The 15,557-nt window shown below is 37.1% G+C and overlaps 1 protein-coding gene across 8 annotated transcripts in view; it reads left to right on the plus strand.

The window, feature by feature from the left end:
* ADK (adenosine kinase) overlaps positions 1-15,557 on the plus strand; it is a 573,433-nt gene that overhangs the window by 366,294 nt on the left and 191,582 nt on the right. For all 8 annotated transcript variants that reach the window (XM_004455088.4, XM_012523930.3, XM_004455089.4 and 5 more), the window contains one exon: positions 1,781-1,951. In XM_004455088.4, coding sequence (XP_004455145.2) covers positions 1,781-1,951 — 171 coding nt within the window. The remainder of the gene's footprint in view (positions 1-1,780; positions 1,952-15,557) is intronic.

Genomic DNA, 15,557 nt, shown 5'->3' on the forward strand with positions numbered 1-15,557 from the left:
TTATAAATTATAATTCCAAATCTTCTTCTAAAATTCATAAGGTAACAAACTATAATCTTAGTAAACAAATTATTTTTTTAATTTAAAAATATTTATTGTATCATTCGTACAAGAGCATACATAAACAGTACATGTATAGTAAAAGTTGTGAACTTATAAAACAAACATGCAGAATATACAGAACTCCCATATATTACCACACCAATAATACCTTGCATTGTTGTGAAACTTTTGTAACAAATTATGAAAGAACATCATTAAAACATTACTGCTAACTAGCCAATGTCTTACATTTGGTCTATCTCCCTCAACCTACCCTATTATTTTTTTTCATAAACTATATGATTTATCTAAAATATACAATCATTGGCATTTGGTATAATCACAGATTTGTGCATTCATCACTTCGATCAATATTACGGCATTTTTGTTACTCAAAAAAAGAGGAAAAACAATAAAAAAACCATTGGGGAGCAGATATGGTTCAAATAGTTGAGTGCCTGCCTCCCAAATAGGAGGTCCCGGGTTCAGTTCCCGATGCCTCCTAAAGAAGACAAACAATGAGCAGACATCAAGCAAAAACAACAAGCAGACAACAATAAGAAATGAGCAAAAACAATGAACAAACTGACGAGGGAGCCATTGGGGGGCGGGGGCAGAATTAGCACTACTAATTACAAATCCTATGATATGCATTAACCATTTCTGTTCATTTCCAAACATTTCCAAACAACTTTTTACCAATTCTACACAGATTAAACCTCAGCTTTCCATTCTTTAACCACATTCTGTTCTCTGGTGACTATTAACTCCATTATAGGTAATTCATAATAGCAAAATCGTACAATATCTCTCCTTTGCACCTGGCTTGCTTCACTCAACACAATGTCCTCCAGGTTCATCCACACTGTCATATGCTTCACAACTTCATTTCTTCTTAAAGCTGAATAAAAGTCCATTGTGTGTGTATACCACAGTATGTTTGTTTATTCATCAGTTGATGGACACCTGGATTGTTTCCATCCTTTGGCATTTGTGAATAATGTCACTGTGAACATCTGTGTGCAGATGTCATACATGTAACTGCTCTCAGTACTTCTGGTATATACCTAGTAGAGGTATTGCAGGGTCACATGGCAGATCTATATATAACTTCCCTAGGAATGGTCAAACAGTCCTCCGCAGTGGCTGTACTATTCTACATTCCCACCAACAGTGATAAGTGTTCCTATCTCTCCACATCCTCTATAACACTTGTAGTGTTCTGTTTTTTCAATAGTAGTCATTCTAATAGGTGTGAAATGATATCTCATTGGGGCTTGGATTTGCATTTCCCTAACAGCCAATGATTAAACAGATAATTTTTAAAAATAATCTGTTTCTTAATAAATACCTCGTCGCTTGTAAGATTTCAAACTCTTTATAACAAGATAGATGGATCAAAACTTTTCACTACTATTTATCTAATTTAAATGTAATTATGGCCTGAGTGAAACTTTTCAAATATTTTTTTAATGTAGATTCACAGAAAACTTTTAGTTTTGAGTATATAAATCTCATACAGAAATAATATTTTATACTCTGAGGTAGTGGCATATATCAAGCATATAGTATTCATAAGATGAACTTTTCTTCTTGTCATATGTTCCTATTTACTGCATTCCATTTTATAACTGTATTTTTTTGTAGGCTTTTGTATTTTGTATAGATTTCATTTGGTTTCACTGTGAGTGATTCTGGAAATGGGATTTCTAATTTTCCCTCCTTTTTCTTTATCCAGGGCTTTTTTCTTACAGTTTCCCCAGAATCAATATTAAAAGTGGCTCACTATGCTTCTGAAAACAACAGAATTTTCACTTTGAATCTGTCTGCACCATTTATTAGCCAGTTCTACAAGGAACCATTGATGAAAGTTATGCCTTATGTTGACATACTTTTTGGAAATGAGACGGTGAGTTACCTCTTTTTTTGATTCTGTTTAAAATATATAAATTAAAATCTAAATATCTGATATACATACTTGAGAATTATACAGAAAACACCTCAATTCTGACCACTCTAATTCAGTATTTTCATTTTTTTCTTCAGTATTTTCATTATTTCCTTCTTATTTAGTAAAAATTTTGTTTTTTAAAAAAAAGGTTTATTGAGGTATAATTTACATATAATAAAAATTTACTATTTTTAGTGTACATTTCTAAAAGTTTTTACCAATGCATACATAACATGGAACCACAACCTCAATCAAGATAAAGCATATTCTCATCATCCCCAAACCTTCCCCTCAAACCCAGCTCTTGACATCTACTGCTCTGTCTTCTGATCAGTAAAATAATGTTTTCCACTGAAATTTTCATAGATTAAGGTCAGGGACCTCTTAGCCTAAAATAAATATCTTATGAACTTAATTATTTTTTTACATTTTGTGTATTTAATTTTAATTTACTAAATTATGAGTAAATGTTGGTATGATATAAATTTGAGTTAAATTTCTGTAATAGTGCCATTTTTACTAATATTTCCTTGTTATAGTTGAGGGAAATAAGATAGAATTTCATTTGAACTGTTACAACTTTTGCTTTTTACAAGAATGTACTTCCTTTCATTCTAAATTAATGGATACTGATGTCTTTGTTTTTATATCATGTTTACTCTGTAGACCTTTTTTTCTTTCTCTTTTTTTTTTTTTCCTTTTTTTCTTTATTTTTTGTCTGTAGACTTTAAAAATCCATGAAATAGGGGAGCAGATGTGGCTTAAGCAGTTGAGTGTCTGCTTCCCACATGGGAAGGCAGGTGGGAGGTCCCAGATTTGGTTCCTGGTGCCTCCAAGAAAAAACAAACAACAAGGAAAGCAACTCAGAGGAGCCAGTATGCCTCGGTGGTTAAGCACCAGCTTCCTACATATGAGGTCCTGAGTTCAATCCCTGGCCCCTGGAGAAAGAAAAAAAAAAATCCATGAAATAGAAAATTTGAAGCCTTCAGTATATTTTCATATGACCTTGGCCAAGTCACTTAACTTTCCTTCATCTCAGGTTTTTTTATGTATAAAAATGAAAGTATTATAATAATCATCCCAGAAGTCCATTATGATGCTCATTTTGTGGTTTCAACATAGTTTGATTATATTTATTGGTTTTATGTCTAAGTAAGATAACTGCTATCTGCCTAGAATAACATAAAATTCAGGCTGGAATTAATTTATGAGATCACCTGTGTGAGGACTGAGGGGCCAATTTGTAGAAATATAACATGTGTGAGGATCTGCAAAGGCAGTAACCGCTTAAAATCCTACATTCTTGCCATTTGACAAACTGACATGAAAGCAAGTATAGTGGTAATTGAAACTTTCAACTGCTAGATATGTGCTGGAAATCTCATTTGACTAAAATCAGAGCATCTGAGGGAGGTTTAAGTTTTAGATTTACCTTATTGACACTTTAATTTTCTGAAGGGTAAAGGAAATAACTAGGGAAAGTAATAGTCTAGCCCTTTGGATAACACTGAAGAATTTGTTGTATCGTATATAGCAGTCTCAGAATCCTTGTGGAAAATTGATATTTGATCTCAGAGTTTATTTTATAGTCAGGGAGAATCAGACTGGCAATACTAATTATGTGCTGTGGACTTTAAGAAGATAAATTTCAGGAGTGGATGTTGCTCAAGCAATTGGGTGCCTGCGTTCCACATAGGAGGTCCCAGGTTCTTTAGGATGCCGCCTGAAGAAGGCAAGCAGACACAATGAGCTGACAAACTAACAGAGACAACAAGCAGGAAGTGGATATGGCTCAAGTGGTTGGGCACCCGCCTCCCACATGGGGGGGGGGTCCCAAGTTTGTTTTCTTGTGCCTCCTAAAGAAGTCACGCAGACAGACAGAGCCATGGGGGGAAGGGGGAGAACATAAATTTCAAAACATTTAAAAATGATAACTATGATTCCAAAGAATAAGACTTTGGAAGTAAAGACGCTTGAGATGATTAAATATGCTTTAAAAATGCAACCCTGAATATACTCAAATAACCTTAATTAGGAAGAAAATGTGGAAGGGCCTTAAAAAACATTACAGAACACACAGAGAGCTCTTTAATAAATGTTTATATTTGCAAAAGACACATAAAAAAGATAGAAAGCATTTACAGAACCAAAGAAGAATGCTAAAAGTTTGGCGGATTTAGGAGAATAAGACAGAATAGAGGGAAGTGGATATTTCTCAAGCATTTGGGCTCCTGTCTACAATACAGGAGGTCCAGGGTTCCATTCCTGGGGCCTTCTGGTGAAGGCAAGCTGGCTCATGCCAACAAGCTAGCCAGAGTGGAGTGCTGGCCCGCACGGAGTGCTGGCCCATGCAGAGTACGAACCCGTGCAAAGAGCTGGTGCAGCAAGATGACACAACAGAAAAAGACATAGAGGAAAGACAATAAGATGCACAGCGGGCCAGAGAGCTGAGGTGATCCAGAAGACTGAGCACCTCTCTCCCTCTCTGGAAAGTCCCAGGATTGGTTCCCCATGCCACCTAAAGAGAAGATAAGCAGACACAGAGGAACACCAGCAAATGGATACAGAAAGCAGACAATGAGTGCAAAACAATAAGGTGGGGGCGAAATAAATAATTCTTTAAAAAAAAACAACGAAAGAAAGAATAGAAGCCTGAGAAGAGTTAGGTTCATAGAAATGCAGATGATATCAAAATAGTCTTTACTTTTCAAAAAAGATTGATTTTACAAACCCGTAAGCTTAACTTTTGCTTAGGGATTAGTATAGATTATTAAAGGAATTATTTTTGCCCATTTAGAAGAGGAAGTGGTAATACTACAAGCTGCCACATGACTGTAGGTCATGTCAAGATAGACTTTTTTCTTTTGATATGGTTACTATTCACTTGAATTTAATTCAACAGATACTTATTTAGTACCTATTATAGCAGCCCAATAGACAGTGGATAGATCTTGAATTTCAGAAGATCTGTCATGATGCATATTATAGAATAATAAAAGGTACAGCACAATTAAAATTAGAATTAGGGGTGCTGATAAATAAATAGATTTCTTGTGTCGTGTGTCATGGTTTACCCTTAACTTTGCTAAAGCGAACTAGCAATGACTTGGTTAAAGCTATATTTGCAGATAATGTAAATGCAGAAAAAAGGAAATAATGCAACATTGTGATAAATATTACATAAGCTGAATGTCTGTCTCATAGGTCTAAAAAAAATTAAATCCATGTACTTATTATACATTACTAAAATGTCAGCATTTATCAAAGCCAAACACACTGGGCCCTTGTTTTCTTCCTGATGCTACCTTCTGTTTCCCAAAGGGGTGTGTTCTAAAAAGGAAGCTTTACAACTTTCCAGATAACCTCTGTATAAAGAATTCCTTGTCCACTAAGGCTATCTCTTCATAGGCAATGAAGGATGGAAATCACTGTGAAACAGGAAAGAAATGAAGTAAGGCCTGTGGTTGCCCAGGCTTACTGCCCAGAGAATTTCCAGGCTGCAGCACAAGGAAGGGGAACTGAGGTAAAGCCTGGCTGTCTCTCTGAATTGAGAAGATTTTGCTGGAAATTCAAGGAGTTTGCAAGTCAGAGTACCAACAGAAAAGAACTGAATACTAGACAACTAGTCTTCAAGTAAGAGTACCAGACAGGAAAGAGCTGCACAGAGAGAGATTATGGGAAATTTCTTAAGCTTAGTACTGATTGGTGCCTTTTGTGAAGACACTCAGGAAGCTTGGGAAAGAACCACCTGAAAGGATTAGAGGGAGCATTCCTCAAAGTGCCCCTAGGGTCTGTGACTGTTCTGTTACCACCAGCCGGATTGGAAAAATCTCGTTTAAGCCATGGGGATTCACAAGCATTTTGCCTCAGTAGTGGAATATAATTAGCTCCAGACTAACAGCTGCTCTGGTCCTTCCTAATTAAGCTAAAAAGCAAGACCTGAAGGATCAAACTATTTTCAACTAACTTAACTATGCTGCAGAATAAAGTTTAAAGATACTGATACTGAGCAATTGCAAGTTCCTTCTCCCCGTCGCTCTATAAAGACTGGTTTCTGAGACAGCAGGGTTTCAAAGAGAGAAACAGTTCGTTAGCAGGAACAAAGGTGGGCAGTTGCCTTAGATGACTCAAAAACTGCCTCCTCGATTTGCAGAAATTCTAATATTTTATAGCATCAGGATGCTAAGGAGTAATTGTTATGGAGTTTGCAGTTTCTTTCATTAAGAAACATTAAGGGGCTGAACAGGAGGGGAGTGGGTACCAAACCGAGGTGAGTCACAAAGTTACAGTCATTATCAGAGATCAAGGCATATGGGAGAGGGGTAAACCGAAAACTAAGTTATTAATACAAGGTTTTTCATATGAATATCAAACAGGAAGGTGGAGTGGTCATCCTTTCAATAAAAATGTTCATATATAAAGGTAAGATCCATCTGGAACGATCATTATAATAGTAGGTACAAGTGGCCATAGTCAAGGGTTAGGTCCAGCTTGAATAATAATTACAATGGCAGGTTTTTAATCGGAAATTGCCACATATAAAGGGTAAAGTCAGTCTAGCCAGTTTCAGTAATTTCAGATATCAACCTTTGGCTATTTTATAATTTTCTGAAGTGAAATGGCATCTCTGTAATGATTTAGTAATCATGATTATTTGTTAATTCTTAACCCTCAGTTACAACATGTATAGGAAGATAAAAAATGTCCACTCAAGAAAATAAAATTCAAAATGCCCAGCAGCCAATCAAAGATTACCATAGAAACAGGAAAATATGATTCATAATAAGGAGAAAAATCAATCAGTTGAAGCCAACCCAGAAATAACACATATTCTAGAATCAAAAGACAACAGCATTAAAACAGCTTTATAAATATACTTCATATTCCAGAAGATAAAGGAAAGCATAAGCATGGTAATGAGAGAGAGGATGGGAAACATAAAAAAGACCCAAAACAAACGTCAAGACATGTATAATATATCTACTGTGAAAAATATACAAATGAGAATTAATAGAGTAAACATTGTAAAAAATGTCATAGCAAAAGAATGTCCCTGTAATAAAGCACAGAGAGAACATAGACTAGAAAAAATGAAAAGCGTGTATGTAAGCAGTTGAAGTGGCCTTTTGTAATTGAAGTCACAATAGAAGACATGTAGAAGTAAATGAGGAGGGAACAGAAAATACATTTGAAGAAATAACAGCTGAAAAATTTTCAAATTTGATGAAAACTATAAGCTCTCAGTTCCAAGAAATTTAACGAACCCCAAGATCAAGAAATAAGTAGTAGACTACACCATGGTACATGTATTAGTCAACCAAAGAGGTGCTGATGCAAAGTACCATCTGTTGGGTTTTTATAAAGGATGTTTATTTAGGGTAGAAGCTTATAGTTACCAGGCTATAAATGTAAGTTAATTCCCTCACCACAGCCTTTTGCCATGTGTTGGAGCAAGATGGCTCCTGACGTCTGCGAGGGTTCAGCCTTCCTGTTCTCTAAGGCTCTATAGTCCCAGCTTCTTCCAATATCAGCTGCAGGCTAGTATAAGTCTCTTCTCTCTCCCAGGGCTTGTACCTTTCTGGGCTCAGCTGCTCTGGTCTCTCCACAAGGTCGGCTGTAGACTATCAGGCTCTCTCGTCCCTAGGCCTCTGCCTATTGAGCCATCTCTATTCCTCTGTATTCTTCTCCTGTGTTTACTTCCCTGGGCTCCAATACCAAAACTCTACCTCTCTCCTCTGCCATGTCATTTTCTCTGTGAGTCCCCCCCCACCAAGGGAACGGGACTCAACGTTCTTCTGACATGGCCCAATCAAAGCCCTAATCATAATTTAATCAAGTAAAAGTGAAACTTCTGAAGTTAATACAATCTAATATGCCCAGAGGAATAGACCAGTTTATAAACACAATCCAATATCTGTTTTTGGAATTCATAAACAATATCAAACTGCTACAGAACATAATAATCAAATTACTTAACAACAGTGACAAGAAAAACAGTTACGGGAAGCAGACTTGGCACAATGGATAGGGCGTCCACCTACCACATGGGAGGTCTGTGGTTCAAATCCCGGGCCTCCTTGACTGATGTGGAGCTGGCCCATGTGCAGTGCTGACGTGCACAAGGAATGCCGTGCCGCGCAGGGGTGGCCCCCGCATAGGGGAGCCCCACGTGCAAGGAGTACACCCCATAAGGAGAGCCACTCAGCGCAAAAAGAAAGTGCAACCTGTCCAAAGAACGGTGCTGCACACATGGAGACATACACAACAAGATGACACAACAAAAAAAGAAACACAGATCTCCGGTGCCGCTGATAAGGATAGAAGTGGTCACAGAAGAACGCACAGTGAATGGACACAGAGAGCAGACAACTGGGGTGGGGAGGGGGGGAGAAAAAAAGAAATCTTTAAAAAAAAAAAAGCAGCTACATACACAGAAACCAATATAAGGATGACTGCAGATTTCTCTTCAACAGCAATACAACCCTCAATATCATTAGTCATTAGGGAAATGCAAAGCAAAACCAATACCACTTCACACACACTAGAGTGTCTGTTATTTTGATAAGAACAATAACAAGTGTTGGTGAGATGTGGTGAAATTGGAACCCTCATTTTGCTGCTAGGAATGTAAAATAGTGCAGTACTTTTGAAAAACAGGTTTAGCAGTTCCTGAAAAAGTTAACCATAGAATTACCACTTGACCTAGCAATTCTACTCATATTCATTACCCACTTAATTTCAATACCCCCCAAAAATTGAAAACAGGCACTCAAATATTTGTATACCTATGTTCATAGCAGCATTATTCATAATATCCAAAAGGTAGAAACAACCCAAGTGTCCATCAACAGATGACTGGATAAACAAAATGTGGCATGAATAGACAATGGAATTTTATTCATCCATAGAAAGGAATAAAGTTCGGATACATGCTACAATATGGTTAACCCTTGAAATTATTAATATTTTTCTAAGTAAAATAGCCAACACAAAGAGCTCACATGTTATATGATTTCACATGTTATATGAGTTATCTAGAATAGACGAATTCATAGAGACAAAATGTAAAATAGAGATTACTAGAAACTGGGGAGAAGAGAAATTGGGAGTTATTGTTCAATAGTTTCTGTTTGTGGTGATGAAAAATTTTGGAAATAGTTAACGGTGAAGTTTACACAATATCAATGTAATTAAAGCTACTGAGCTGTACACTTAAAAATGGTTAAAATGGCTAAATTTATTTTCTCTATATATATAAATAGATCCACAGTAAAATTTTTTTAGAAAGGATGCTTTTAACAAAATTTAAAAATAAATCTATACAACCCAAAGACTGTGGAACAACGTCTTTAAAGTAATTAAAGAAAAATTCTGTCAATATTATACCTTACCTAATTGGTATAGTAATTCCATAGCTGATGAAAATAGCTTTTAGAGGACAAAGGTAAAATAAAGATTTTTTCAGCTAAATACAAGCTGAAAACTGTTTAACTTACAAAAACCATCTTTTCATCATACCAATTCTGGAAAAAAGTGTGGCTATTTACCTAATGCACATAAAGTTTCTACATAGTACTTGGCACAAAGAAAGTACTTAGTATTAGGTGGTATTGGTGGTAGTGTTAAAAGGAGTGGTTATATTACTATCTTATTTTGCTTAACTGTCTTGCTTGGCTTGGATAACCTATACTCTTCCTTACTTTGGTAAAATGTGACCAGCAGTAAAGTGAATGAGGGAAAATGTGGCTATCAGGGTACTTTCTGGTATATGATCTTCTGTTTCCAACAAGTTATTTGCCTACGAAGGTCCAGTTTTGTTTGTTCCTAACCCTTTTATCAGAATTTGTATTCATTATAACTATTCAATAAAGTATTATATAAACTGATAAAATGTGAGTGTTTAATGAGTTATATTGAGCCACCCTGGCACTAAGTAATTAATACCAAGCACCAATTAATGATGCATTTGGAGAAATGCCTAGACCAAAAGGGGGAAATAGTAAATGCAAATGAGTTTTTATGGCTAAGAGAGTCGAGCAGTCATTCCAGAGGTTACGCTTATGCATGTCTCAGGCGGCTCTCACTGTCTGCTCAAAGGGGGCGGGGGGGGTGCTCTTGGGTTATCCAGATACATCGGGACACTATAGGCAGGGCAGATAACCCCAGGAAATTGGCATCTCATCAGTGGGCCTGACCTTGGAATATGTGATAACCCATCTCCCCCAATGTATCAGAGTTAAACTTTTATAATTTTTCTACACATGGTTCTTCTGTCCCATTTATTTGAACCTATAATTAGCACTATACCTGTTAAATATATGTCCTAAAGACTTAAATCTTCCAGCTGTTCATATGCCGGGTGAGCCTCGAGTCTCCAGATTTGCAACCAAAACCTACCCTTCAGTTCATCAGACTTACCCAAGACAACTAACAAGAGGATGATTTTGGACGATACCCAACCCAAGAGTATCTTCAATTGCAAGCAAGACAGTTCCATCCATCTGCCCCATGAGATCTAAGACTCCTCTCAGTCAGAAGCAGAGTTGTGCACCACCATCCCTAGATCCTCAAAATAGAAGAATGAACAAATGTAAGGGAGTAAGGCAACTATAGACTAAAGTAGACTTACATTATTATTTTAGTAATGGAAGAACTTGTAATACTGATATAAAGACTGTGATCACCACAGGTTCTGAGGAAAGGAAGAAGGATCAATAGGTGTAACATGGGGCATTTTTGAAACATTGGAATCACTTTGTAGGATATTACAATGACAGATACCAGCCATTGTACATTTTGTTAAAACCTGTAAAATTATGTGGTGCAACGTGTAAAAATGTAACTACAGTCCATGGTTAGTGTTCATCATTTGTAACAAATGTACCACACTGATGAAAGATGTTGTTAATGGGAAATTGTGGGAGGGGGAAAGGGTGGGGTATATGGGAATCCTCTATATTTTTTTGTAACGTTTATGTAATCTCGCCTTTAAAAATAAAAAAAAAAAATTTAAGGAAACTCAATAAGGACAATTGCTTTTAAAAATTGTCATCAAATTAGATGTGGGAATGAAAAATGTGAAGGATGAAAGGAGGGGGAAACAGATGTAACTCAAGTGGTTGGGCTCCCACATGGGAGGCCCTGCGTGCCATTCCCAGGGCCTCCTGATAAAGGCAAGCTGGCCCATGCCATCATGGAGAGTGACAGCAGACAGCGAGCCCAAACAACAGGTGGGAAGGGGATAAATAAATAAATAAGGTAAAATAAGTAAATCTTTTTAAAAAGAAAAGATGAAAGGAAGAAAATAATTGTAAAAATTCTAGAAGGAATATGTACTCCAAGTGCTTCATAGGAATCTTCATAAACTATGATTTATGGATCTAGTTCTATAAGAAAGATTCTAGAACATCAGTGAGCAGACCCATGTTCAGAAGTTTTGACCCTACTTTAAATGTAAGTAAGTGAATGTATATTTTTTCAAAATGTATTTTTATTACAGAGGTTGTGAACTTAAGAAACAATTATTCACATGTGTAGAATTCCCATACAATACCCCTTCCCCAACACACCACAATGTGGTGGAATATTTGTTACAGATTATGAGATAATATCATCATTATTACCACCAACCATGGTCCATAGTGTTGAATTTATCTTTTTTTAACAAATGTTTTTGATATATATTAATAAAGCATACAATCCATCCAAAGTGTATAATCACTTGTATTTAGTATAATCACATAATTGTAGCTTCAGTATTTCAATCATTATTAGAGCATTTTTATTATTCCAATAATAATAATAAAAAACAGACAAAAAACTAATCCCCTCTCAATCTATGCTTCCCCTGCTGTACATAGCTGCTATTCTGTTTCCATCTCTAGTTTGTCAGAAAGTCTTATATATGCAATATTACCCACATTCATATTTCACATGAATTTCACTATGTTATACAGTCCCATGTTACATTTTTAACTTCCCTTCTAGTGAAATACATGCCCTTAGACTTTCCCTTTCAACCGCTGTCATACCCATATAATAGCTCTTTTAGTTACAAACACTATGACGTGCATTCACCATTTCTACTCATTTCCAAACGACCTTTTTAACCATCCTGTACAGATTAAACCTTAGCTTTCTGCTCTCTAATCTCATTCTATTTTCTGATGACATATTCTAGTTATTAACTCCATGAGTTTACATAATATGTTAAGTATCCGTAATAGCATAATCGTACAGTATTTATCCTTTTGTGTCTGGCTTGCTTCACTCAACATAATGTCCTCCTGGTTCATCCATTTTATATGCTTCACGACTTCATTTGTTCTTACATCTTCATAATATTCTGTATGTGTATACACCACAATTGTTTATCCATTCATTGGTTGATGGACATTTAGATTGTTTCCATCTTTTGGTGATTGTGAATAATGTCATTATGAACACTGTTCGTGTCACTGCTGTCAATTCTTCTGGGTATATAACTAGTAGTAATATTGCCCAGTCACATGGCAAATCTATCATGTATCTTTATATATTAAAATAAAATGTTTGTTATTTTTGATATCTTCATTAACTTGACAATTTATTAATCAACTACTATTCCTTCAATTTCCTCATCCATAAGGTGAGAGAATTTGTATGGAATTTTTTCTTATAGCTTAAAAAATGTTACGAAGAATAAAATATGGATTAGAGTGGACTTACTGATATTCTACTATAAAACTTTTGTGACTACTATAGAAGAAATTGTATCATTGACAGGGAGAAAGTGGCCACAGTAGTTGCTGAGGGCAGGGAGTAGGAAGAAGAGATGTGATGAGGGGGCATTTTTGGGACTTTGAGTTGTCCTAAGTGATATTGCAGCATCAGATGCTGGACATTATATATCCTGCCATAACCCACTGAATGTACCGGGCGAGTGTGAACCACAGAGTAAACTATTATCCACATGGTACAGCAGTGCTCCAAATGTGTTCACCAAGTGTGATGAGTGTGCCACAATGATGGGGGAGGTTGTTGGGGTGGGAGGAGTGGGGTGGGATGATGGGGGGGTATATGGGAACCTCTTATGTTTTTTATAATATAACCTTTTTTGTGATGTATGTGTCTTTAAAGAATACAATTTACAAAAATGGTTGGGGTGGGGGAGGGGGGTGTGAGTTATATGGGAATCTCATGTTTTTTTAATGTAATGTTCTATGTGATCTATTAACTTTAATTTTAAAAGTTTTATTAAAAAATAAAATAAAAAACCAAAAAAATGTTTTGAAACTGGGAAGCAGATTTGGGTAAACTGATAGAGTGTCCGCCTACCACATGGGAGGTCCAGGGTTCAAACCCAGGACCTCCTGACCTGTGTGGTGAGCTGACCCACGCACAATGCTGATACACACAAGGAGTGCCTTGCCATACAGGGGTCTGCCCTGCGTAGGGGAACGCCACACGCAAGTAGTGCGCCCATAAGGAGAGCTGCCCCACGCAAAAAAAGCACAGCCTGCCCAGGAGTGGTACCACACAGACAGAGCTGACACAGCAAGATGACGCAATAAAAAGAGACACAGATTCCCAGTGTTGCTGACAAGAATGCAAGTGGACACAGAAGAACACACAGTGGGGAAGCAGACTTGGCCCAATGGTTAGGGCGTCCGTCTACCACATGGGAGGTCCACGGTTCAAACCCCGGGCCTCCTTGACCCGTGTGGAGCTGGCCCATATGCTCAGTGCTGATGCCACAAGGAGTGCTGTGCCACACAGGGTGTCCCCCGCGTAGAGGAGCCCCACGCACAAGGAGTGCACCCCGTAAGGAGAGCCGCCCAGCGCGAAAGAAAGTGCAGCCTGCCCAGGAATGGCACCGCCTACACGGAGAGCTGACACAGCAAGATGATGCAACAGAAAGAGACACAGATTCCCGTGCCGCTGAGAACAACAGAAGCGGACAAGAACACGTAGCAAATGGACACAGAGAACAGACAACTGGGGGGGGGGGGCGGCGAAAGGGAAGAGAAATAAAATAAATCTTAAAAAAAAAAACACAGCGAATGGACACAGAGCAGACAATGGCGGGGGGAGTGGGGAATGGGAGAGAAATAAAAAATAAAACCTTTAAAACAATGTTATGAAACTAAAGATCATTTTCTACAACATTCTAATATTCAGTAACTGACTAGTTCTATTTTTAAATCAGCAGATAAAGTCTTTGTTCTGAAACCTAAAAATATTATAATGCCTAGCATATTAATTTTACGAAGTTATTCTTTTTTGTTAGTGTAACAAGCTTAACTATAGCACCTATTTTTCCTTAATTCAAAATCCCTGGTCACCTGCTACAATTGTGTTTTGTACTTTAAAATTATGCATCCAAATTGTGATTGGTTATTCTTATTAAGGTAGTTTTGAAACGAATATATATGCTCTTTTTTTTTTTTTTTTTTAAAGATTTATTTAATTAATTTCCCCCCCTCCCCTGGTTGTCTGTTCTTGGTGTCTATTTGCTGCGTCTTGTTTCTTTGTCCGCTTCTGTTGTCATCAGCGGCACGGGAAGTGTGGGCGGCGCCATTCCTGGGCAGGCTGCTCTTTCTTTTCACGCTGGGCGGCTTTCCTCATGGGCGCACTCCTTGCGCGTGGGGCTCCCCCACGCGGGGGACACCCTTGCGTGGCACGGCACTCCTTGCGCGCATCAGCACTGCGCATGGCCAGCTCCACACGGGTCAAGGAGGCCCGGGGTTTGAACCGCGGACCTCCCATATGGTAGACGGACGCCCTAACCACTGGGCCAAAATATGCTCTTTAAGTGCAACATTATATTTTTAATTTGTTTCTGACATCTTCACTGTGTACAACCAAAACATTTTCCCTTCAGTAACATCATATGTTAACTAGACTTATATGTAATAATCTTAATAATGGATATTCGACATGCAGGTAATTATATCCATCAATACCTGCTATTGCAAGCTGCTTTGTTCATTGTCTAACGATACATGACCAAAGAACTTGATGATTTTTAGTTTTCATTTTTATTAAGAAGTTTTTTTAAAATAGTGTTTTGCAAATGGTTCTTAAGAATAATGTTGTTCAGAGCTCCATAATCATTAGATAATTAACCTGCCAGGATTAAGTATACTCAACTTTGCCTCAGGATGCTTAACTCTCAAATAAGGTCAATTATCTGGCGATAATAACTGCTTTGTCGAGAGTTATCACTTAATTCCACAGTGAAACTTCATGTCACCCATACAATGCTTTCTAAAATAGTTTAAATAATAAAATACTGCTTGAAACCTGGCAGAAGTACTCAGTTTAATTTTTATATGGATTTGGAATGATATATTTTAGATCAGCCTCCCCCTCACTGGCCTAGTATTTTGAACCTCATAGATGATTACAAGTTATAAAGATAACATGTAGCTCTGTATATTCAGTTCTTTTGCTGGCAAAATTCCCACAATGGACACTTTCTTATAGGAAATCCCATTTTAAACCTATTGACCTCACAGATGATTCAGTGTATTAAAAATTTCCAGTAGAGACCAGGAAAATTGAAATTATTCTTTCTATCCTA

Source organism: Dasypus novemcinctus, chromosome 6 (assembly GCF_030445035.2).
Source record: "Dasypus novemcinctus isolate mDasNov1 chromosome 6, mDasNov1.1.hap2, whole genome shotgun sequence".
Lineage (NCBI taxonomy): Eukaryota > Metazoa > Chordata > Mammalia > Cingulata > Dasypodidae > Dasypus > Dasypus novemcinctus.